We start from the raw sequence: 24,084 nt of genomic DNA, 5'->3' as shown, positions 1-24,084 counted from the left end.
CGTCCGGGGGGAAATCCCAAAAAGCCGGACATGTCCGGGAAAATCGGGACATGGGGGCCAGCGGTGCCGGGCCGGGGGCTCGGGCCGGGGGCTCGGGGGCCGGCAGGGCTGGGCCGGGGGCTCGGGGGCTGGCGGTCGGCCGGGCCGGGGGCTCGGGGGCCGGCCGGGCTGGGCCGGGGGCTCGGGGGCCGGCGGTCGGCCGGGCCGGGGCCTCGGGGGCTCGGGGTCATTGGGGCTGGGAGCCGGCGGGGCCGGGGGCTCGGGGGCCGGCGGTCGGCGGGGCCAGGCCGGGGGCTCGGGGGCCGGCGGTCAGCGGGGCTGGGGGCCGGCGGCCGGCCAGGCCGGCCTGGAATCATAGAATATTAGGGTTGGAAGAGACCTCAGGAGGTCATCTAATCCAATCCCCTGCTCAAAGCAGGACCAACACCAACTAAATCATCTCAGCCAAGGCTTTGTCAAACCTGACCTTTAAAACCTCTAAAGGACGGAGATTCCACCACCTCCCTAGGTAACCTATTCCAGTGCTTCACCACCCTCCTAGTGAAATAGTGTTTCCTAATATCCAACCTAGACCTCCCCCACTGCAACTTGAGGCCATTGCTTCTTGTTCTGTCATCTGCCATCACTGAGAACAGCCTAGCTCCATCCTCTTTGGAACCCCCCTTCAGGTGGTTTAAGGCTGTTATCAAATCCCCCCTCATTCTTTCTTCTGCAGACTAAATAACCCCAGTTCCCTCAGCCTCTCCTCGTAAGTCATGTGCCCCAGTCCCCTAATCATTTCTGCTGCCCTCCACTGGACTCTCTCCAATTTGTCCACATCACTTCTGTAGAGAGGAAACCAAAACTGAACGCAATACTCCAGGTGTGGCCTCACAAGTGCCAAATATAGGGGAATAATCACTTCCGTCAATCTGCTGGCAATGCCCCTACTAATGCAGCCCAATATGCCATTGGCCTTCTTGGGAACGAGGGAACACTGCTGACTTATATCCAGCTTCTTGTCCACTAAAATCTCCAGGTCCTTTTCTGCAGAACTACTGCTTAGCTAGTTGGTCCCTAGCCTGTAGCAGTGCCTAGGATTCTTCCATCCTAAGTGCAGGACTCTGCACTTGTCCTTGTTGAACCTCATCAGATTTCTTTTGGCCCAATCCTCCAATTTTCTAGGTCACTCTGGACCCTATCCCTACCCTCCAGTGTATCTACCTCTCCCACCCATCTTAGTGTCATCTGCAAGCTTGCTGAGGGTGCAATTAATCCCATCATCCAGATCATTGATAAAGATGTTGAACAAAACCGGCCCCGGGACCAACCCTTGAGGCACTCCGCTTGATACCTTCTATGATTCTATGATTTTACCTGCTGGCTATGAGTGTCCAGACTGTGAGCCTCAGCAGCAGAGCATTTAAGGCACCCAGAGTTACAGGGCAGGCGGTGACACAACCCCTCACCCCCAGAACGTGACTGAGGCATAAGGGCCTCAGTCTATGTACTGGTTGCTGAGAAAGTTCAGGGGGATATCACAGGGCTGAGGGATCTTTAATCCATAAGACACAGACAGAGCAAACTGCAGTGGCTGGTGGCTACAGCTGAACACGTTCACAGGGGCATTCGGATATGCAATGGGCCCCAGGAGGCTAGGGCCAAGCTGACTCGGGTGCCTAGTGGGATGAAGGGGTGTGGGAGGTAGTGCTGGCAGAGGACACTCATGCCAGGCAATGCTCGTGGCACTGGTCCATCCCGCTAGGCTGGAGCCATGCCTTCCCATGGTCTGTGTGAACCACGGCAGACAGTTGTCCCTACTAACTCAGCCCAGCTCCCTGCGGTTCCATGCTCTGCTTTATTCCTGCTGTTCATTCCTAGCATGAATCCCATGGGAACGCCTCCGTCAGCCCCCCCATCCGGTCCTGGTAGATCCTGTCGAAGGCCTCGCTCTGTGCCACCGTGAAATGGTTCTTCCAGTCCCCACAAATGCCTGTGAAATTGGGAGAGGCATCAACTCAGGATTTGCACTGTGGCCATTGAGGGGGTTGGGTCAGCGTGTCTCTCTCCCCACCCTGTGCATCAAGGGTAGAGTATCAGAGGGGTAGCCGTGTTAGTCTGAATCTGTAAAAAGCAACAGAGGGTCCTGTGGACCCTCTGTTGCTTTTATCAAGGGTAGAGTTACCATCCATCCGTATTTCCCTGGACATATCCAGCTTTTGCGTCTTTAAATAGCCATCCGGGAGGAATTGGTAACAAGGTTAAAAGGTCTGGGATTTTCCCCCCTCCCCTCCCTCCCTCCCTTCCATGCAGAGTGTGGCGCAGCTGATTGGGTGGCTGGGCCTGATTGCACCACTCCCATTTGCCTCCAGCAGCCAGAGCCCCTCCCCTGCTACCCCCTGCTGCCTGCAGCCAGGTGTAACGACACAAACAGCCCCACCGGGCAGTGTGTTTTGCCTACACGTGGAGCCAGCATCTGACTGGCAAGGGCATGGTAAGGGGAGTCCCAGCGGGTAGTCAGGGAGCAGGGGAAGGGTTTGATGGGTCCCCGGCCTCCACCTGCCCCCCTTCCGTGCATCCACCCCTGCGGGTCCCTCCCTCGCCTCTCCCATCCTGGCAGCAACTGCTGTCTGCTGCCCCAGGGTCCTAGTGCCCCCCTACCACTAATGACAAGGCAGGCTGCCCTTATCCTGCCCTTTCACCCTAGGTCTGAGCCTCTCCAATGCCCCAAACCCCTCATCCCCGGCCAGAGCCCTCATCCCCCTGCATCCTAATCCTCTGCCCAGCCCTGAGCCCCCTCCTGCATCATGAACCCCTCATCCCCCGCACCCTAATCCTCTGCCCAGCCCTGAGCCCCCTCTTGCATCATGAACCCCTCATCCTCAGCCCCAACCCTCAGCCCCCCGCACCCTAATCCTCTGCTCCATCCCTGAGCCCCCTCCTGCATCATGAACCCCTCATCCTCATACCCACAGCCCTCACCCCTGAACCCCCTCCTATCCCCAAACTCCCTCCCAAACCTCTTCCCCTTCCCACACACACCCTCCTGCCCTCAAACTCCCTCCAAAAGCCTGCACCCCCTCCCTTTGCACTGCCTCCCACCCCCAAACTCCATCCCAGAGCCTGCACCCCTCACCCCCTCTTTCACACCCACCCCCTGCCCAAGCCCGGAGCCTGCACCCAGCACCCAAACTCTATCCCCAAGCCTGCACCCCTCCTGCACCCTAATCCCCAGCCCAGGACCTGTACCCCAGACCTCCTCCCCCCACCCAACCCCCCCTCCCAGAGCCTTAGGCAGGTGGAGGGGGGGCAGGTTCTGGGCACCACCAAAATTTCTACAAACCTGCCATCCATGCAAGTGGATAAGGGTCGGGGCAGTCAGGGGACAGGTAGGATCCTAGAGGGGAAGTTAGGTGGGGGGTTCTCAGGAGGGGGCAGTCAGGGACAAGAAGCAGGGGGGTTCGGGGTTCTGAGGGGGGCAGTCAGGGTGTGGGAAGAGGGAGGGAGTGGATGGGGGCAGGGCAGGGGCAGGGCAAGGCCGGGGCTCCCCCCCCCCAGTGTCCTCTTTTTTGATTGTGGAAATATGGTAACCCTAATCAAGGGGAGCTTGCTCCCAGAAGGAGGGGCTGAGCTCCCACCAGCTCCCAGCAAATACTCCTGGCTCTGCTCCCTATCTTATCCCACTTGAAGGCTGCAGTGGGCTTACTGGAGCCTGGTTCCCCACAGATGGGGTCAACCTCGTTGGGCTGGCTCACAGCAGTTCCCCTCACTGTCACTACTGGGGGGCCCAGACTCGCCACATGCCACAGTGCCCCAGGGCACTCATCTCCTCACCCTTCCTCAGGAACGTGCCCTTCTTCTGATCCATAATGTCCCTGGGGAGCAGCGTCGAGTTACACATCTTGTTCTCTTTCATGGCCCTGAAGGATGCATTCTCCACCACCGAGTTGATAGCTCTGTCATCCAGCTCCTGCTCCAAGAACTGGCAGAGTTGCCGCACGCTGCCCCTCAGGTCCTGGTGGAAAACAAGAGCCTCAGTAACCATGGCACGGCTTGGCAGAGCCCCCATGCTGCCCTGGGCAGGCGGTGACTAGGGTTGTCAATCCTCCTGATTTTGCCGGGAGTCTCCTGGAATCGGGCTCTATCTCCCAGAGGCTACAAAAGCCAAACCGGAGATTTTAGGCCACTAAAAGTGCAGCGGCACAGTGGGGTAAGGCAGTCTCCCTGCCTGCCCTGGCCCCACGCCACTCCTGGAAGTGGTGACATGTCCCTGCGCCCCCGGGGGGGTTGTCTTCACGTGTTGCCTGTGCCCTGAGCACCAACTCCGTAGCTCCCATTGGCCGGGAGCTGTGCCAATGGGAGCTATGGAGGTGGTGCCTGCAAAGTGCAGAGCCCCCTGCCCCCGCAAGGGGCCGCAGGGACATGCTGACTGCTTCTGGGAGCGGCACAGGCCAGGGCAGGCAGGGAGCCTGCTTTGCCCTGCTGCCCTCCAACTGGGAGCCACCCGAGGTAACTGTCGCCTGGCCGAACCCTGCACCCCCTCCTGCACCCCAACCCTCTGCCCCAATCTGGAGCCTCCTCCTGCACCCAACTCCCTCCCAGAGCCCGTACCCCTCACCCCACACACCCCAATCCCTTGCCCCATCTCAGAGCCCCATCCCAGAGCCTGCACCCCAACTCCCTCCCCCAGCCCTGAGCCTCCTCCAGCACCCAAATTCTCTCCCAGAGCTTGCACCCTGCATCCCCTCCTGCACCCCAACACTCTGCCCCAGGCACAGTCTGGAGCCCCCTCTCACACTCTGAACCCCTCGGCCCAAGCCCAGAGCCCTCACCCCCTCCCACACCCCAACCCCCTGCCCCAGCCCTGAAAGTGAGTGAGGGTGTGGGAGAGCGAGCGACGGAGGGAGGGGGGATGGCGTGAGCAGGGTGGGGCCTCAGAGAAGGGTTGGGGCAGGAGTGGGGCCTTGGGGAAGGGAAGGGGCAAGGGTGTTTGGGTTTGTGTGATTAGACAGTTGGCAACCCTAGCGGTGACAGTAACCATGGCACAGTCTGGCAGAGCCCCGAACGTTGCCCCTAGAAGATGGGGACTCTGACAGTAACTGGGGCAGGGCCTGGCACAGCCCCCCACACTTCCCAGGCAGATAGGGACAGTGACAGTAAGCAGGACAGGGCCTGGCAAAGCCCCCCATGCAGCCCCCATCAGTGACAGTAATGAGGCAGGGCCCCCCCACACTACCCTAACAGACAGGGATGGGGACAGATACCAGGATGGGGCCTAGAAGAGCCTCCCCCCCCCACTGCCCAGGCAGACAGAGATGGTGACAGTAACTGGGGCAAGGCCGGGAAGAGCCCCTCATGCTATCCAGGCAGACAGTGACTGTAATGAGGCAGGGCCCGGCATATAGGCGCGGGGACTAAGGGTGCAGGGGGTGCTGCAGCAGCCCGGGGTCTTGGTTGCCGGCCCTGTGCCTGGGATCCTGGCAGCTTGCCCCACATGCCCGCAACTCCGCCTGCTGCCCTGCACACCCAGGGCTCTGCTACCGCCCAGCGGCCAGGGTCTCAGTTGCCGACCCTGCACACCCGGGGTACCAGCTACCTGTCCCATGCACCCGGGGTCCCGTATGCCATGCCGCATGCCCAGATCTTTGCTCCTGGGGGGGGGGGGGTTGTACAGGGGCAAGGGGGCTGGCTTTCAGCACCCCTACTATTAAAAACATTCCAGTGCCATTGGCCCAGCAGACCCCTCCCCCCCCGCCCTAGCAGACAGGGACAGTGATGGTAACCGGGGCCCAGCCCAGCAGAGCCCTCCCCCCCACTGTCTGGGCAGAGAGGACGGTTACAGTAACCAGGGCTTGGCCCAGCAGAGCCTCCCTGACTGAAGCTATTCTGGGAGATTTTTTTCCCCCAACATTATGTAATGTCATTTTCTCCAAATATCCCATTAAAATCTCCTTGCTTTCAATAGTCACTGGGAGACCAATTCTGATTCTGGGAGACTCCCAGCCAGTGCTGGAGGATTGACAACCCTAGGGGATGGTGAGAGTAACCAGGGCAGGGCCTGGCAGACAGGGCCAGGGGATGAGGACAATTTCCAAACCCTGTGTTGTGTCTGCACTGAAATGCTGTGAAACATGGATGTCAATGGGGCAGCGGGACAGGCATGGAGCCGATTCACCCCCTCACTCCCACTGGTTCACATGGCGCGGTCTACTGGACCTTAATGGGGTGACTCCTGATTTACATCATGATGAATTAGGGGAATCAGCCTCATTGACTCCAGTTTAATTACTACTGATTTACCCCAGCCGGGGAGCTGGCTGATTGATTCCAGTGGATCCACGGCCAGTCTACAACGGTGGGGGATGTGGCTGGGTTACTTTACCTGCTGCAGCTCTTCGTAAGTGATGAAGAAGAAATTCTCTTTGCCCTTCATTTCCATCCAGCCTCTGACATGATCAAACCAGGACCCATGGGGCACTGCAGGAGCAGAGAGCAGAGGGGTGTGGGGCTGTGAGTGTCAGCCAGAGAGTCAGCACAGAGGGGACTCTCATGTGGGCAGGGAACACTCCTGCTAGGCTGCGAGGGGACACCCCAATGGAGACTCCTAGAAACATTGTTGTGGAAGGGCCCTCAAGAGGTCGTCACGTCCATCCCGCTGTGCCAAGGCAGGGCCGAGTAACCTCAGATCAGCCCTGGCAGGGGGTTGTTCAACCTATTCTTGGAAACCTCCAGTGACAGGATCCCACAGCCTCCCTAGGTCACCTGTTCCAGAGCTGAGCTACCCTTAAGAACATAAGAACAGCCATACTGGGTCAGACCAAAGGTCCGTCCAGCCCAGTATCCTGTCTTCTGACAGTGGCCAATGTCCGGTGTCCCAGAGGGAATGAACCTAACAGGTAATAATCAAGTGATCTCTCTCCTGCCATCTATCTTCACCCTCTGACAAACAGAGGCTAGGGACACCATTCCTTACCCATCCTGGCTAATAGTCATTAATGGACTTAACCTCCATGAATTTATCTAGTTCTCTTTTAAACCCTGTTATAGTCCTAGCCTTCACAACATCCTGAGGAAAGGTGTTCCACAGGTTGACTGTGAGCTGTGTGAAGAAGAATTTCCTTTTATTTGTTTTAAACCTGCTGCCCATTAATTTCATTTGGTGGCCCCTAGTTCTTACATTATGGGAACAAGTAAATAGCTTTTCCTTATTCACTTACCCCACACCCTTGGAAAGTTTGTCCTACTATCTAACCTACATCTCCCTTGCTGCACTTTGAGCAGATTTCTTCTTGTCCTCCCCTGGGTGAACACAGAGAGCAAATGATCCCTGTCCTCTTTACAGCAACCTTTCCCATATTTGCAGACTGTTCTCCAGTCCCCCTCGGCTCCCTCCTCTCTGGACTAAACACACCCTATTCTTCCAATCTCTCCTCATAGGTCGGGGTTGCCAAACCTCTTAGAAGTTTTGTTGCTCTTCTCTGGCCTCTCCCCAGTTTCTCCCTGTCTTTCCTGAAGACACAGTCCCCCAGCTGAGGCCTCACCAGTGCTTAGAGTGGGACAATGTCCTGGCAGACCACTCCTGTTAACATCCCCCAGAACAATAGCAGCCTTTTGCCCAGCTGTCCCATTGCTGACTCACATTGAATTTGTGTGGTACTCTAACCCCCAGACCCTTTGCAGCAGTGCCACCCCCTAGCCAGTTATTCCCCACTATGTAGCTGTGCAGTTAGTTTGACATGGGTGAGGGACTCGCTGCTCACGTCACCCTAATGGGATGAGACTAAAGAGCCCCAATACCATGAGCCCCACGCCCTGGGACACAAGGAGAGACCCCCCAGGGAATGGCTAGGGGCAGGAACTGGGACCGAAGAGCTCTGGTGAATACCCCCACCCCCAGCACACACACACCACTGCCCAAGGCTGCAGAGTGATGGAATTGTGGAGTTATTGGGATCCACTCTCTGCCCTGGCAGCAATGTAGGGCAGACTGTGTCTGGGGCTGACCAGGCTTGGATCTGGTATTACACCTCCCATGTCCTGAGATGTCCCAGGTCCTGAAGCTGCACTCACCGTCTCCACTCAGAAAGTCCTGCAGGAACTGCTCGAAGGACTCAGGGTCCTCGTATGAGCTACACATCTTGGAGAAATAGAAATAGGAGACCAGGACGTCCTTGGGATTGCGGAGTGTGTAGACCACCTGGAGGGGACCGAGACGTAGGCTGGGGAGGCGAAAGGCAGGAACTGGCACAAGAAATGCTGTTCTGCTATTACCTCTCCTATGGGTCAGGGAGCCCCTGAAGCACTCTGCAGAGCAGAGCTGCCAGCATCACCCTCCCGGCCTGACTGTCCACGGGCATCCAGCCATTGGCTCCAGAGCCAGGTAAACACCCGTGGCTCCACGGGGGCAGGGTTAAAGCACTTGGAATTCAGGCACAATCTTAAGGCTGTCCTTTGTTGCACATGCCCCAAACCTACTCCCTATGTGTGACACTCTGTGCCCCAAAGAGACACTCTGCACCCATATTCACCATGGTGATAGGATTAGGATAGGTTTTGTACAAAGCATGCCTTGTGAGGTGTCATTCTAAAAGTCTTAATCTGTTGAACATTACTATCCTATTAAATTGTGTGTGCTATGATTGTATGTGAAGTTATGAAGTTTGGCTATGTACGTGCTTCTGAAACATGTTGTGAGGTTGGGGACACCCACAAGCAGCCTTTGAGGTACAACAATAAAAAGGCCAAACAACGTTGATGGCCTATTGAGGCAATACACACACTCACAAGGATTACCCCAGGAACCATGTAGAATAGAAACCTCTCAGAGATAGCACCACACAATGGGAACTGTTTGACCCAGGTCACAGCAAAAGAGCTTTCCAGCAAGTTGGAAGAAGATATAAAAGGGGGAAATGACATCATGACTGGACCTCACTCTCCCTGCAACACAACACCTGAGAATACCAGAGGAAAAGACTGAATTGGGGGGCGAGTGCTGGTGCCAGGCAAGAAAGAAGAAAGCCCTGTCTCTGTATGAAACATCAGCAAATTGCTTGTACTATATAACAGGGTGAAACACTGCATGATTCAAATCTTATTTAGTATATTAGGCTTAGACTGCATTTTTGTTTTATTTCTTATGGTAACTATCTTTGATGTGTTTGCTATCACTTATAATCACTTAAAATCTATCTTTCTGTGGTTAATAAATTGATTTTATATGTTTTACCTAAAACAGTGTGGTTTAAGTGAAGTGCTTGGGGAAAAATCTCAGCTCAGTTAACAACGGCTTTGTGCATATTCCTCTCCAAATTGAGGGAGGGCGCAGACTGGGTAAGAACTAATATACTGTTCACGTTTTTGACCAAGGCAGGACGGTACAGCTCCGGGGTCCTAGGCTGGGGCATATTTTGGCTGAAGCCTCTCTATTGTTGGCCGGTAGAGCATTCATGAACACAGCTGGGTGTGGCCACTGGCTGTGGATGTTGCTGTGAGTGCAAGCTTGGAGGGCTTTGCAGATGTTGCCACAACATCACTGTGTGAGAGGGAACCCAGATTGATAAAAAACAGAGGTCTCGGCTGTATTCCAGTTCCAGGTGGCACCCTGTGGGGGACCCCTCACACTATGGATCTGCATCTTAGCCCCTGCCCCCCCGGCTCTGTATCATAACCCTGACCCCCCCGGCTCTGCACCAGAACCTGACCCTTCCCCCCCCCCCAGCTCTGTACTGTAACCCTCATGCGCAGCCTGCCTGGCCCACCTTGGCCCTGGAGCCAAAGAAGGATGTGGGGAAGAGCTGGATGGGGAGGTGGCAGGTCAGCAGGCGGGGTCGGGGGTAGCTCAGTGCAGACTCCAACCCCAGACGGGTAGTGAACCAGGGCACGCGGTTGGAGTTGAGGATGGCTCGGTTCCAGGCTGGGTCCCCGCCGCTGCGAATCAGGCTCAAGATCTCGATCATCCACACTGTGCCTGGGGGACAGGGGGCTCTGTCACAGGTGCCTTGCGGGGTTTGGAGCTGTCTCTGGGCACAGTGTGCTTCCCTGGGCCAATGGGGCCCACAGGACTGAGCCCCACCACCGCCCCTATAGCCATCTCAGTCTTCTCCTATAGCCCTCCCCTATAGCCATCCTCCCCTATAGGCATCCAAGCCTCATCATCCCATCTCCTATAGCCATCCCAGCCCTCCCTGCCATCCTTCCCTAGAGCCATTTCAGCCTTCTCCTATAGCCCTCCCCACCATCCTCCCTATAGCCATCCAAGCCTCCTCACCCCTCCCCTATAGCCATCTCAGTGCCCCCAGCCATCCCCAACCCCCAATAGACACAATCAGCCCTCCCCATCCCCTCCCTGATAGCTGCACCGGCCACACCCAGCCCTCCCCATACCCCACATAATGGGATTCCAGGATAACAAGTTGCCCCCTTCCTCTCCAAGGCCCTCTCCCACCACCCCAACCCGGGATGATCCCCTGTCCATGCCCACAGCGCCCTACCTGATTTGGGGTAGGTGATGTTGAAGACATCATCGTCCTGCACCTGGAACTCCTTGTGGGCAAAGTGCAGGCTCTGCTCAGAGTTATACGCAGGGGGGAACTTGATGCCCTGGTATGTGACATACTTCACTGCCATTGCCTGGCCTCACAGTGCCGGAGATGACCAGCCCTGCAGGGAGATGCAGGAGCCTGTCACCACGCGCAAGAGCCTGCATCTACCTGACTGCAGATCTACCTCCCGCCCTCCTCCCGCCCAGCGCTGTGCTCCCCACCAAGGGGCATTGGGCCTGCATCTACCTGACTGCAGATCTACCTCCCGCCCTCCTCCCGCCCAGCGCTGTGCACCCCACCAAGGGGCATTGGGCCTGCATCTACCTGACTGCAGATCTACCTCCCGCCCTCCTCCCGCCCAGCGCTGTGCACCCTACCAAGGGGCATTGGGCCTGCATCTACCTGACTGCAGATCTACCTCCCGCCCTCCTCCCGCCCAGCGCTGTGCACCCCACCGAGGGGCATTGGGCCTGCATCTACCTGACTGCAGATCTACCTCCCGCCCTCCTCCCGCCCAGCGCTGTGCACCCCACCAAGGGGCATTGGGCCTGCGTCTACCTGACTGCAGAACTACCTCCCGCCCTCCTCCCGCCCAGCGCTGTGCACCCCACCAAGGGGCATTGGGCCTGCGTCTACCTGACTGCAGATCTACCTCCCGCCCTCCTCCTGCCCAGCGCTGTGCACCCCGCCGAGGGGCATTGAGCCTGCATCTACCTGACAGCAGATCTACCTCCCGCCCTCCTCCCGCCCCGCGCTGTGCACCCCGCCGAGGGGCATTGGGCCTGCGTCTACCTGACTGCAGAACTACTTCCCCCCCTCCTCCCGCCCCGCGCTGTGCTCCCCACCAAGGGGCATTGGGCCTGCATCTACCTGACAGCAGATCTACCTCCCGCCCTCCTCCCGCCCAGCACTGTGCTCCCCGCCGAGGGGCATTGGGCCTGCGTCTACCTGACTGCAGATCTACCTCCCGCCCTCCTCCCGCCCAGCGCTGTGCACCCCGCCGAGGGGCATTGGGCCTGCGTCTACCTGACTGCAGATCTACCTCCCGCCCTCCTCCCGCCCAGCGCTGTGCACCCCACCGAGGGGCATTGGGCCTGCATCTACCTGACAGCAGATCTACCTCCCGCCCTCCTCCCGCCCCGCGCTGTGCACCCCACCGAGGGGCATTGGGCCTGCATCTACCTGACTGCAGATCTACCTCCCGCCCTCCTCCCGCCCAGCGCTGTGCACCCCGCCGAGGGGCATTGGGCCTGCGTCTACCTGACTGCAGAACTACTTCCCCCCCTCCTCCCGCCCCGCGCTGTGCACCCCGCCGAGGGGCATTGGGCCTGCGTCTACCTGACTGCAGAACTACTTCCCCCCCTCCTCCCACCCAGCGCTGTGCTCCCCGCCGAGGGGCATTGGGCCTGCGTCTACCTGACTGCAGAACTACTTCCCCCCCTCCTCCCGCCCCGCGCTGTGCACCCCACCAAGGGGCATTGGGCCTGCATCTACCTGACTGCAGATCTACCTCCCGCCCTCCTCCTGCCCAGCGCTGTGCACCCCACCGAGGGGCATTGGGCCTGCATCTACCTGACTGCAGATCTACCTCCTGCCCTCCTCCTGCCCAGCGCTGTGCACCCCACCGAGGGGCATTGGGCCTGCGTCTACCTGACTGCAGAACTACTTCCCCCCCTCCTCCCGCCCCGCGCTGTGCTCCCCACCAAGGGGCATTGGGCCTGCGTCTACTTGACTGCAGATCTACTTCCCGCCCTCCTCCCGCCCAGCACTGTGCACCCCGCCAAGGGGCATTGGGCCTGGGTCTACCTAACTGCAGGCCCATTGCTCCCTCCTGGCCCATTCCCATAATACAAGAACTAGGGGGTCACCAAATGAAATTAATAGGCAGCAGGTTTAAAACAAATAAAAGGAAGTTTTTCTTCACACAACGCACAGTCAACGTGTGGAACTCCTTGCCTGAGGAGGTTGTGAAGGCTAGGACTATAACAGCATTTAAAAGAGAACTAGATAAATTCATGGAGGTTAAGTCCATTAATGGCTATTAGCCAGGATGGGTAAGGAATGGTGTCCCTAGCCTCTGTTTGTCAGAGGGTGGAGATGGATGGCAGGAGAGAGATCACTTGATCATTACCTATTAGGTTCACTCCCTCTGGGGCACCTGGCATTGGCCACCGTCGGTAGACATGATACTGGGCTAGATAGACCTTTGGTCTGCCCCAGTATGGCCATTCTTATGTTCTTATGTTCTCCCCCTTCACTGCCTGGGCAGCGCTGGTATGCAGCCCTGTAGTGGGGCAGCTCCCCATTCCTATAGGCAGGGGTTAAAAGAAGCCCTGGAGAAGGCTGTGGCTGGGAAAAGGAGTGAAAGCAGCAGAGGGAGTAGCTGATCACAGGTGTGGCCAGCCCAATCAGGCCACAGATGGCCCTATAAAGGGGATGTGAGCCAGGAGCTTGAGGAATCTGAGGCCTGGTCTACACTACGGGTTTAGGTCGACTTTAGCAGCGTTAAACCGAATTAAGCCTGGACATGTCCACACAACGAAGCCCTTTCTTTCGACTTAAAGGGTCCTTTAAACCGGTTTCTTTACACCACCTCCGACGAGGGGATTAGCGATAAAACCGGCCTTTGCGGGTCGGAATTGGGGTAGTGTGGACGGAATTCGATGTTATTGGCCTCCGGGAGCTATCCCACAGTGCTTCATTGTGACCGCTCTGGACAGCACTCTCAACTCAGATGCACTGACCAGGTAGACAGGAAAAGACCCGCGAATGTTTGAATTTCATTTCCTGTTTGCCCAGCGTGGAGAGCACAGGTGACCACGCCGAGCTCATCAGCACAGGTAACCGTCATGGAGTCCTCCCAGGATCGCAAAAGAGCTCCAGCATGGACCGAACGGGAGGTACGAGATCTGCTCGCCATATGGGGAGATGAATCAGTGCTAGCTGAACTCCGTAGCAGTAAAAGAAATGGAAAAGTATTAGAAAAGATCTCCAAGGCCATGAAGGACCAAGGCCATAACAGGGACACACAGCAGTGCCGCGTGAAAATTAAGGAGCTACGGCAAGCTTACCACAAAGCCAGAGAAGCAAACGGAAGGTCCGGGGCAGAGCCGCAAACTTGCCGCTACTACGCGGAGCTGCATGCGATCCTAGGGGGTGCAGCCACCACTACCCCAACCGTGTGCTATGACTCTCTCACTGGAGAAACACACAGGGAAGACGGTTCGGGGAACGAGGAAGATGACGATGGAGGTACTGTAGGTAGCTCACAGCAGCAAGGAAGCGGAGAAACCGGTTTCCCCAACAGCCAGGATATGTTTGTGACCCTGGACCTGGAACCAGTAACCCCCGAACTCACCCAAGACCCTCAGGGCACACAGGAGACCTCTGGTGAGTGTAACTTTGTAAATATTTGTAAACATTACAAAAAAAAAAAAGCAAGCGTGTTTAATGATTACTTTGCCCTGGCAATCGCGGCCAGTACATCTACTGGAAAAGTCTGTTAACGTGTATGGGGATGGAGCGGAAATCCTCCAGGGACATCTCCAGAAAGCTCTCCTGGTTGAAATGGGGTGATTTTATTAAGGGGACATTCAGAGGCACCCGTTCCTGCTCTTCTGACCAGAAATGTTCCCCGCTGGTAACCACGGGGTGGGGGGAGGGGTGAAGTGATCATTCCAGAGAATCGTGTGTGTGTGTGGGGGGGGGGTGGTTTACTTGTGTTTGTGCCGCATGTTAACCGGGAAACCGCAGCCCCTCCTTTTACATTGAAACCCCATTTTAAATGGACAACCCAACTCATCCTTGATATGGGAAATGCGCTGCTGTTTGCAACCTTTCCCGCATGTTAAGAAGGTTAAAAAAGCCAAAACACTGTGGCCTACCATGGCTGCCTGCAAGCCGAAATATGCGACCTTGTAATGAAAGAGTGTACCCATTGTTCTCTAAAATGTGTCTTTTTTAACCACCTCTCCCTTCTCCTCCACCAGCTGCAAATGTTTCTCCTTCGCAGAGGCTCGTGAACATTAGAAAGAGAAAACGTAGGACGAGGGATGATATGTTCACGGAGCTGCAGATGTCCTCCCATGCTGATAGAGCACAGCAGAATGCGTGGAGGCAGTCAATGTCGGAGATGAGAAAAGCCCAATATGAACGAGAGGAGAGGTGGCGGGCTGAATGGCGGGATGAACAGAGCAAGTGGCGGGCTGAAGACGATAGGTGGCATCAGCTTGCAGACAGACGGCAAGAGGCAATGCTCCGTCTGCTGGAGCATCAAACTGATATGCTCGAGCGTATGGTTGAGTTGCAGGAAAGGCAGCAGGAGCAGAGACAGCCGCTACAGTCCCTGTGTAACCAACAGCCCTCCTCCCCAAGTTCCATAGCCTCCTCACCAAGACGCCCAAGAACACGGTGGGGGGGCCTCCGTCCACCCAGTCACTCCACCCCAGATGATCGCCCAAGCATCAGAAGGCTGGCCTTCAATAAGAGTTAAAGTTTTAAAATGCAGTGTGTCCTTTTCCATCCCTCCTCCCCCACCCATCCCAGACTACCTTGGCAATTATCCCCCTACTTCTGTGAGGAACTAATAAAGAATGCATGAATGTGAAAAAACAATGACTTTATTGCCTCTGCAAGCGGGAGGGGAGGGTGGGATGGGGTGGTTGGTTTACAGGGAAGTAGAGTGAACTGGGTCGGGGGGGAGGGTTTGGAGGGTTCATCAAGGAGAAACAAACAGAAATTTCACACAGTAGCCTGGCCAGTCACAAAACTCGTTTTCAAAGCTTCTCTGATGCGCACCGCGCCCTGCTGTGCTCCTCTAACCACCCTGGTGTCTGGCTGCGTAATCAGCGGCCATGCGAGTTGCCTCAACCTCCCACCCCGCCATAAAGGTCTCCCCCTTACTCTCACAGATATTGTGGAGCGCACAGCAAGCAGCAATAACAATGGGGATTTTCTTTTCGCTGAGGTCTGAGCGAGTCAGTAAGCTGCGCCAGCGCGCTTTTAAACGTCCAAATGCACATTCCACCACCATTCGGCACTTGCTCAGCCTGTAGTTGAACAGGTCCTGACTCCTGTCCAGGCTGCCTGTGTACGGCTTCATGAGCCATGGCATTAAGGGGTAGGCTGGGTCCCCAAGGATCACGATAGGCATTTCAACATCCCCAATGGTCACTTTCTGGTCCGGGAAGAAAGTCCCTTCCTCCAGCTTTCGAAACTGAGCAGATTTTCTTAAGACGCGAGCATCATGTACCTTTCCCGGCCATCCCACGTTGATGTTGGTGAAACGTCCCTTGTGATCCACCAGGGCTTGCAGCAGCATTGAAAAGTACCCCTTGCGGTTTACGTAGTCGGTGGCTTGGTGCTCCGGTGACAAGATAGGGATATGGGTTCCGTCTATGGCCCCGCCACAGTTTGGGAATCCCATTTCAGGAAAACCATCCACTATTGACTGCACGTTGCCCAGAGTCACTACCCTTGCTATCACCAGGTCTTTCATTGCCCTGGCAAATTGGATCACAGCAGCCCCCACCGTAGATTTGCCCACTCCAAATTGATTCCCGACTGACCGGTAGCTGTCTGGCGTTGCAAGCTTCCACAGGGCTTTCGCCACTCGCTTCTCAACTGTGAGGGCTGCTCTCATCTTGGTATCCTGGCGTTTCAGGGCAGGGGAAAGCAAGTCACAAAGTTCCATGAAAGTGCCCTTACGCATGCGAAAGTTTCGCAGCCACTGGGAATCGTCCCACACCTGCAGCACGATGCGGTCCCACCAGTCTGTGCTTGTTTCCCGGGCCCAGAATCGGCGTTCCACGGCATGAACCTGCCCCAGTGACACCATGATTTCCACATTGCTGGGGCCTGTGCCTTGTGAGAGGTCTATGTCCATGTCAATTTCCTCATCACTCTCGTCGCCGCGCTGCAATCGCCTCCTCGCCTGGTCTGGGTTTCGCCTTGGCATGTCCTGGCTCTGCATATACTCCAGGACAATGCGTGTGGTGTTCATAGTGCTCATAATTGCCGCGGTGATCTGAGCAGGCTCCATGATCCCAGTGCTAGCTATGGCGCCTGGTCAGAAAAAAGGCGCGAAAGTAGTATCTGATGGACCAGGAGAAGGAGGGAGGGCGGGAGAACAAATACAATACAGAACAAATCTATTTTTTACATCTTAAGCTGGCAGCCGACGGTGCAGCATGAGTGATAGCCTCTCCAGTATGATGACGACGGTTACCAGTCATAATATACCATCGTCTGCCAAAAGGCAAGGGGCTGCTGCTGTGTAGCAATGCAGCCCCACGTCTGCCAGCCCCACGTCCGCCAGCACCCAGCATCGCCCTCAGCCTCTTCTGGGTGCTTAGCAGACAATATTGGGCAATTAGCAGTAAATAGTATATTACGACTGGTAGCCATCATCATCGAAACAGTAGCATGTCTGCCCAGGTGGCCATGATTGACAGCCACTCCAGTACGACGATGATGGGTACCGGTCACAATATACCATCTCCTGGCAAGGGGCTGGTGCAATGCAGCCCTACGGCTGCCAGCCCCATGCCTATCACTACCGCCAAAAGGCAGTTAGCAGCTGCTGCTGTGTAGCAATGCAGTCCCACGTCTGCCGGCACCCAGAGGACATATGGTGACGGTGAGCTCAGCTGAGCTGAGCGGGCTCCATGCTTGCCGTGGTATGTTGTCTGCACAGGTAACCCAGGTAAAAAGGCGCAAATCTATTGTCTGCCGTTGCTGTGACGAGGGGGGAGGGGCCTGACGACATGTACCCAGAACCGCCCGCGACACTGTTTTGCATCATCCGGGCATTGGGATCTCAACCCAGAATTCAAAGAAAAGGCGCGAAAGGCGCTTCTCGGCTCTCTGAGCTGTGGCGCAAACGTAGTATCTGACGGACTAGGGGAAGGAGGGAGGGCGGGCCGAGTGACGACATGGCGTACAGGTACAGGAACAGGGAATTAAAATCAAGAAAGGTGGCTGTGCATCAGGGAGAAACACAAACAACTGTCACACAGAATGGTCCCCCCAAAGATTAAACTGAAAACCCTGGGTTTAGCAGGCCGTTGATTTCACGGAGGGAAGGGGAAGCAAATGAATACAGAGCAAATCTATTTTTTACATCTTAAGACGACGGTGCAGCATGACTGATAGCCCTCGGCATCTTTCTGGGTGCTTGGCAGCAAATACGGGGCGGTGTATGACGATGGTCTTCAGGCCTATTGCACAATCGGCTGCTCAGGGAAGACTCTGCTAACGTACGATGACCCGACTTGTAATAGGACTGTTAACAGTCGTAATACACCATCTACTGCCAAAAGGCAAGCCCCTCGGCTGCCAGCACCCAGATCGCCGATGAAGGCTACCAGTCTACTGCACCATCTACCGCCAAAAGGCAGTTAGCAGCTGCTGCTGTGTAGCAATGCAGTCCCACGTCTGCCGGCACCCAGAGGACATATGGTGACGGTGAGCTCAGCTGAGCTGAGCGGGCTCCATGTTGTCTGCACAGGTAACCCAGGTAACCCAGGTAAAAAGGCACGAATCTATTGTCTGCCGTTGCTGTGACGGGGGAGGGAGGGGCCTGACGACATGTACCCAGAACCGCCCGCGACACTGTTTTGCATCATCCGGGCATTGGGATCTCAACCCAGAATTCCAAGGGGCGGCGGAGACTGCGGGAACTGTGGGATAGCTGTAGGATAGCTACCCATAATGCAATGCTCCGGAAGTCGACGCTAGCCTTGTACTGTGGACGCGGTCCGCCGACTAGAGCACCTAGAGCATTTTATGTGTGGACACACACAATCGGCTGTATACAACCGATTTCAATAAAACTGGCTTCTATAAATTCGAACTAATTTCGTAGTGTAGACATACCCTGACTCTAGACCTAGAGGGGAAAGGGTTAGCTGCCTGGGAGCAAGGTATAGCTGCTCCCTGACTTATGCAAGCATTCTGTAAGTCAAATTTTGTGTAAGTTGGGAATGTATACCTGACAATTATGCCAAAAAAAAAAAAAAGCGTATGGAACTTTTTCCGTAAATCTGGATTTGCGTAACCCGGGGAGTGTGTCGCGGAGTATCGGGGGACTCTGGGCCCTGCATCCCCGGCTTCCTGCGATTCACCATGACTCTCAGCCAGCCAGTAAAGCAGAAGGTTTATTTGGATGACAGGAATACAGTCCAAGATAGGTCTTGCAGGCACAGACAACAGGGCCCCCCTCAGTTAGGTCCATCTGGGGGTCCCAGGCATCCCAGCCCCCCTTGGGAGGTCAGAGCAATCTCTGCCTCCCAGCCATCTCTCCAGCCCGCTTCCAGCACTCTGCCTTCAGCGACCCCTCCCCCAGCCTTTGTTCAGTTTCCCCGGCCAAGGAGTCACCTGGCCTCCAACCCCTTCCTGGGCTCCCATGCTACACGCCCAGGTATTCGCCCTCGGGCAGACTCAGACTCCCATCCCCCAATGCAGACTATCCAGCCACACTCCCCTGTCAGCATTCACACACCACAGTAAGAACAGGCCCAGTTCGTCACATCTCCCCCCTTCGAGACTGAACTGAGCAGGGTCACTTTAGCCAGTGACCCGGGGAAGTTCGAACCTACCCCCATTCCCATGGATGCCCCCGCATCCCTCCCATTCCTTGGTGAGAATTACACCAGGCCCCTCCCGTTTCATGCCCCCCCTTAGGTCGGGGGTGCTTGATGGCACTCGCAGTTCGCATGTGGGAAGGTTTATGCAGCCTGTGCCCTTTTCCCACCCCAATACCCCTGGGGTTCCAACTGGGTTGTGGTCTTCTCCCAGCGCTCCAGTCTGGAGGTCTGTGCTTTGGGCTCTCTTGGTTTAGAGCCGCCCTTTTAACCTTGGCCACCCTCCGGAAAGGATCCTTTATGCTGGGCAAGGGTCCTAAAGCTGTTTTCCCCTTGTCCCAGGCCTTCCTCCCCCTCTGACAGGGGTCACAGGATCCGCAGTACTGTCGGACAGTAACAAAGACCCCAGGCCAGTAAAAGCTCCGTAGCAGCCTCTGCTGGGTACGCCAGGTTCCCTGGTGCCCTGAGAGGGGAATGTCATGGGCCCGGCACAGCAGCTGGCGGCGATACTTCTGGGGTACCACCAGCTGCCTCCTGATCCCCCCTGACTCCATTTTCCCTGGGGGAGCCCATTCTCGGTACAGGAACCCCTTCTCCCACAGGAACCTTTTCCGGCCACCTCGTCCCATGGTCTGTACCGCATTGAGGTCGCAAGGAGGGATCTCTTTGTAACTCGGCCTGGAACTCAGCAGCTGGGACAGGGATGGCCACCTGCTCTTTCTCGCCCGCTGGGTCTGAAGCTGCAGCCTCCCTGAGCCGTGTCCCTGGGCGTTCCCTCCCCACCAGGTTAGGGTCCTGCGCCTCAGGCAAGGCACCCCCCCCAAGGCCAGGGCGCAGTGCCCCTCGCCGGCTCTGACTGCGGGTCACAACCAGTGCCTTTTGGGGGTTGCTTGGCCAGTTCTCCAGGTCCCCCCCATCAATACCTCAGTGGGCAAATACGGGTGTACCCCCACATCCTTGGGGCCCTCCTTGGCCCCCCACTTCAGGTGTACCCTTGCCACGGGCACTTTGACTGGTGTTCCGCCCACCCCCGTCAGGGTCAGGTAGGTGTTGGGCACCACCTGATCTGGGGCCACCACCTCGGGCCGGGCCAGCGTCACCTCTGCGCCCGTATCCCAGTATCCATTGACCTTCCTCCCATCCACCTCCAGGGGAACAAGGTACTCTCTCTGGAGGGACAGCCCCGCACCTACCATATAAACCAAAAACCCTGAGTCTGGAGCATCCAGCCCCCTAGAGGAGCTGGCCTGGAGCTCTCCTCCCTCCTTAGCAGGTGGTACTCTGCCAGCCCCCCTTCCCTGGGAATGCTGCCTTTCGCCGGGCTGGGTCTCTACCCAGTCAACCCTCTGTGGGTTCGGTCTGCTCAGTCTGTCCCTGAGCCTAGGGCACTGGGCCCGTATGTGGCCCTTTTGGCCACAGTGGTAGCAGCCCATGTCCCATGGGTCCCCTTGAGTAGGTCGGATGGTCCTGATGCCAGCAGCTCCCCTCTGATGGGTTTTTTCTGTATTTTCCCACGGGGAGGTCCCATGGTGACTCTCTCTCTGCGTTGTGGTGGGACTGTTCCTTTGGGACTCCTCCCTTTTATCTCCTGACCGGCTCTTTACAAACTCATCGGCCAGCCGGCCTGCCTGTCGCGGGTTCTCTGGCTTTCTGTCCACCAACCACAGCCTCAGGTCGGATGGGCACCGCTCATACAGTTGCTCCAGTACCAGCAGTTTGACCAGGTCCTCCTTCGTCTGGGCCCCATCAGCCCACTTGCTGGCGTATCCTTCCATGCGGACGGCTAGTTGCAGATATGAGATCTCAGGGGTTTTATCCTGACTCCGGAACCTTTCCCGGTACATCTCAGGAGTCAGCCCAAACTCACGTAGCAGGGCCTTTTTGAATAGTTCGTAGTCCCCTTTCTCTGCCTCTTCCAGTTGGCTGTACAATGCCACGGCTTTGGGGTCCAGTAAGGGGGTAAGGACCCGGAGTCTGTCCGCGGGATCAACCCGGTGCAGCTCGCAGGCCGTCTCAAAGGCCTCCAGGAAGTCATCCATGTCCTCCCCCTCCTTGCGTGGGGCCAGGATGCACTTATCGAAGCTCCGTGCAGTCCTGGGTCCCCCCTCACTCACCGCAGCCGGGGGTTCGCTGCCCTTCAATCTCGCCAGTTCCAGTTCATGCTGACGCTGTCTCTCATTCTCCTGTCTCTGTCTCTCTTCATGCTGACGCTGTCTCTCTTTCTCCTCCCGTTCATGCTGTCTCTGTTGTTCACGATCCTCCAGCTCTCTCAGTTTTAGCTCTTTCTCCCATTCCAGCCAATTCCGCTCCACGGATGCCGAACGTCGCCGGGAGGATCCTCTGCTGGCCGGCGAGCTTCGCCGGGAGGGTCCCTTGCTGGCCGGGGGGGTCACGGCGCCTTCGGTATTTGCTGGGCTCCTCCCCACCCTTCCCCTAGGCATAGGAAGGAGGGGTCTCGGGAGGCCCTCAGCAGCCGGCTGACCACTCCCAGCTGGGACAGACACTGGTGCCTGCGCTGCATTTGCCAGGCTGCTTCCCTGAGACACAGGGATCAGTTCATTCGCGCGATCTTCCGCCTCCAGCCGGGCAATGAGCTGTTCTTTGGTGAGCCTCCCAATGCACAGCCCCCTCTGCTTGCACAGCTCCACCAGGTCGCTCTTAAGCCGCTTGGCATACATCTTCCTGCTGGCCACTCACCGGCCTGTGTGCTCACAGCTCCCCACAGTTCCCAGGGGGCCCCCTAGTGTGCCAGCCCTTCTCGAGGTCACCACCTCTCTGCCAGGGTCGAGCTGCAGACTCCTCCGCCCCTGGGACCACCCGCTGCGATCCCCCCGGGGGACCCTGTTACTGCAAAAGTCCTCGCTGGTCACACACTCCCAGGGGTAATAACCGTCTCTCTCTCACTCTTCAGCACGCCTGGTCCCCGTCAATCCCCCTTCGTTTTACTGCTCCCCAGTCACTTACTGCAGGAAGCGCCGTCCACGGGGTGCAGTAGATCCCGCCGCTGCCACCAGTTGTCGCGGAGTATCGGGGGACTCTGGGCCCTGCATCCCCGGCTTCCTGCGATTCACCATGACTCTCAGCCAGCCAGTAAAGCAGAAGGTTTATTTGGATGACAGGAATACAGTCCAAGACAGGTCTTGCAGGCACAGACAACAGGGCCCCCCTCAGTTAGGTCCATCTGGGGGTCCCAGGCATCCCAGCCCCCCTTGGGAGGTCAGAGCAATCTCTGCCTCCCAGCCATCTCTCCAGCCCGCTTCCAGCACTCTGCCTTCAGCGACCCCTCCCCCAGCCTTTGTTCAGTTTCCCCGGCCAAGGAGTCACCTGGCCTCCAACCCCTTCCTGGGCTCCCATGCTACACGCCCAGGTATTCGCCCTCGGGCAGACTCAGACTCCCATCCCCCAATGCAGACTATCCAGCCACACTCCCCTGTCAGCATTCACACACCACAGTAAGAACAGGCCCAGTTCGTCACAGAGTGTCTGTACCTGAAGCAGAGCAGTGCTGGGGAAAGGGAAGGGGAGCTTTAGTCTGATAAAACCCCAGGCTGCAGGCCTTGTTGAAGGCCCACAAAGGTACTGGGGCTGAGAGGGGCAGCCTGGGGATAGACAGACGCAGCAGATCCAACCCCCTTGCCAATGATGAGTGGCCATTACAGACTGCAGTCTGCCCAAGTGAAAGGGGATTAGATGATGACTGGCAGTGGCCACTGAGGCAAAGTGGGTTTTAGAGGGTTGGGTGTTCCCCTGGGAGGGGAGACCCAGAGTGTGGGGGTACTGCTGGGGCAGAACCCTGAGGTAAAGGGCACCAGGGTCTGTGAGGGATATGGGCCTAAGGCAGATGAGACACCAGCCAGTAGGAGGTGCTCCAGAGCTGAGAAAGAGCTAATTCCCAGATGACCAGCAGGAGGCGCTACGCCAGTGAGTTGTTTCTTTGCTACGAATCCCCATGGGCATCTCCTACCCATCCCTGAGCATGCCTCACCACTGCAGTGGTGCCTCAGGCACATCTCCCTGTTGGGCTCCCCTCCCTCTGGTTACCCTCTGCCCAGTCCCCTTCCTGCTGGGCACCCCTCCCCCAGGCATCCCCTGCCCTCCCCCTCCCCAGAGAAGAACTTTCCCCCTCACAGGGATTAATGGCTCACTGCACTGGGGAGTGCTTGCTCCAGCCCTGCCAGGCCCCTGGTTATAGCCTCCCTCCCACCACAAGCCATGTACCCACCTGCCCAGATGGCTCTGCCTGGGGGTACGGGAGGCAGCAGTCAGAGTGTGAGGTCCGTGGGAGCTCAGGGGATTGACCTCTGCCAGGGAAGAGAGGCCAGAACAGAAGCTCTCTCTGCAAACCCCTGGCCTGGCACAGCTCTTGGAGATGTGGGTACGAAGGTCTGCCACGGGGAGGGATCAGGGAGCTAGGCCCTGCCCAGTCCCTGAGGCCAATGATTTCCAGGAGAGACAAAGTCCAGGTGGTCAGCCCCTTCCGGAGCACAGAGGTGGAGACACACATAGGGACCGAGTTCCCCACCCCATTCTCAGGCTATGCACCACAGCCTGCCCACTAAACTAGCTGAGGGGGTGGGTGTGTGGGCAGGGGGCGAGAATGAGAAGGTGGATGGGGATAGATAGATAGAAGGGGTGTGTGGGGAGAGAGAGATAAGATGGATACAGTCAGAGGGAGATGGCAATAGACAGACAAACATAAACAGGAGTTGCTGTGGCTGTAGTGGAGGTGGCTGCTGTTCCCATTCGGAGCCGGCAGGAAGGGCCAGGAGAAGATGGGTGCAGAACATTCTCTGTCTGTGTGCTCAATAAAAGGTTGAAAGGGGTTTCAATGGTGGTTCTTCTCAGGGGACTCGGCAGGACATCCCAGACCACACTGAACGGGTTATTGTTGTAACAGTGAGCGACCAAGGATTGGTTACCACTGTAAACCTCCTTGGCCCTGGGACACCCCTGTATCGACAAAGCTGGCTCCCCCTCTC

General features: G+C 57.0%; 1 protein-coding gene across 1 annotated transcript; it reads right to left on the bottom strand.

Annotated features, from left to right (window-relative positions):
- Positions 1–1,220: 1,220 nt before the first annotated feature.
- Positions 1,221–23,486, bottom strand: LOC128826693 (sulfotransferase 2B1-like). The gene is made up of 7 exons (XM_054010136.1): positions 23,328–23,486; positions 10,473–10,641; positions 9,741–9,949; positions 8,050–8,176; positions 6,362–6,456; positions 3,814–3,994; positions 1,221–1,972 (listed from the first exon to the last, which is right to left on the bottom strand). The coding sequence occupies exons 2-7, from the start codon at positions 10,606–10,608 to the stop codon at positions 1,857–1,859; spliced, it is 864 nt and encodes a 287-aa protein (XP_053866111.1). The 5' UTR covers positions 10,609–10,641; positions 23,328–23,486; the 3' UTR covers positions 1,221–1,856.
- Positions 23,487–24,084: the final 598 nt, after the last annotated feature.

This window comes from Malaclemys terrapin, chromosome 20 (assembly GCF_027887155.1).
Source record: "Malaclemys terrapin pileata isolate rMalTer1 chromosome 20, rMalTer1.hap1, whole genome shotgun sequence".
Classification (NCBI taxonomy): Eukaryota; Metazoa; Chordata; order Testudines; family Emydidae; genus Malaclemys; species Malaclemys terrapin.
Note: the sequence above shows the minus strand (reverse complement) of the source record. Positions and strands in the feature narration are given on the sequence as shown.

Coding starts and splice junctions, on each gene's coding strand:
- LOC128826693 (XM_054010136.1), bottom strand. CDS start 10,608: ATGGCAGTGAAGTATGTCACATACCAGGGCATCAAGTTCCCCCCTGCG. Junction 6,457..8,049: donor GGACTTTCTGAGTGGAGACG/GTGAGTGCAGCT, acceptor CTGCTCCTGCAG/TGCCCCATGGGTCCTGGTTT. Junction 1,973..3,813: donor GGGCACGTTCCTGAGGAAGG/GTGAGGAGATGA, acceptor CCAATTTCACAG/GCATTTGTGGGGACTGGAAG.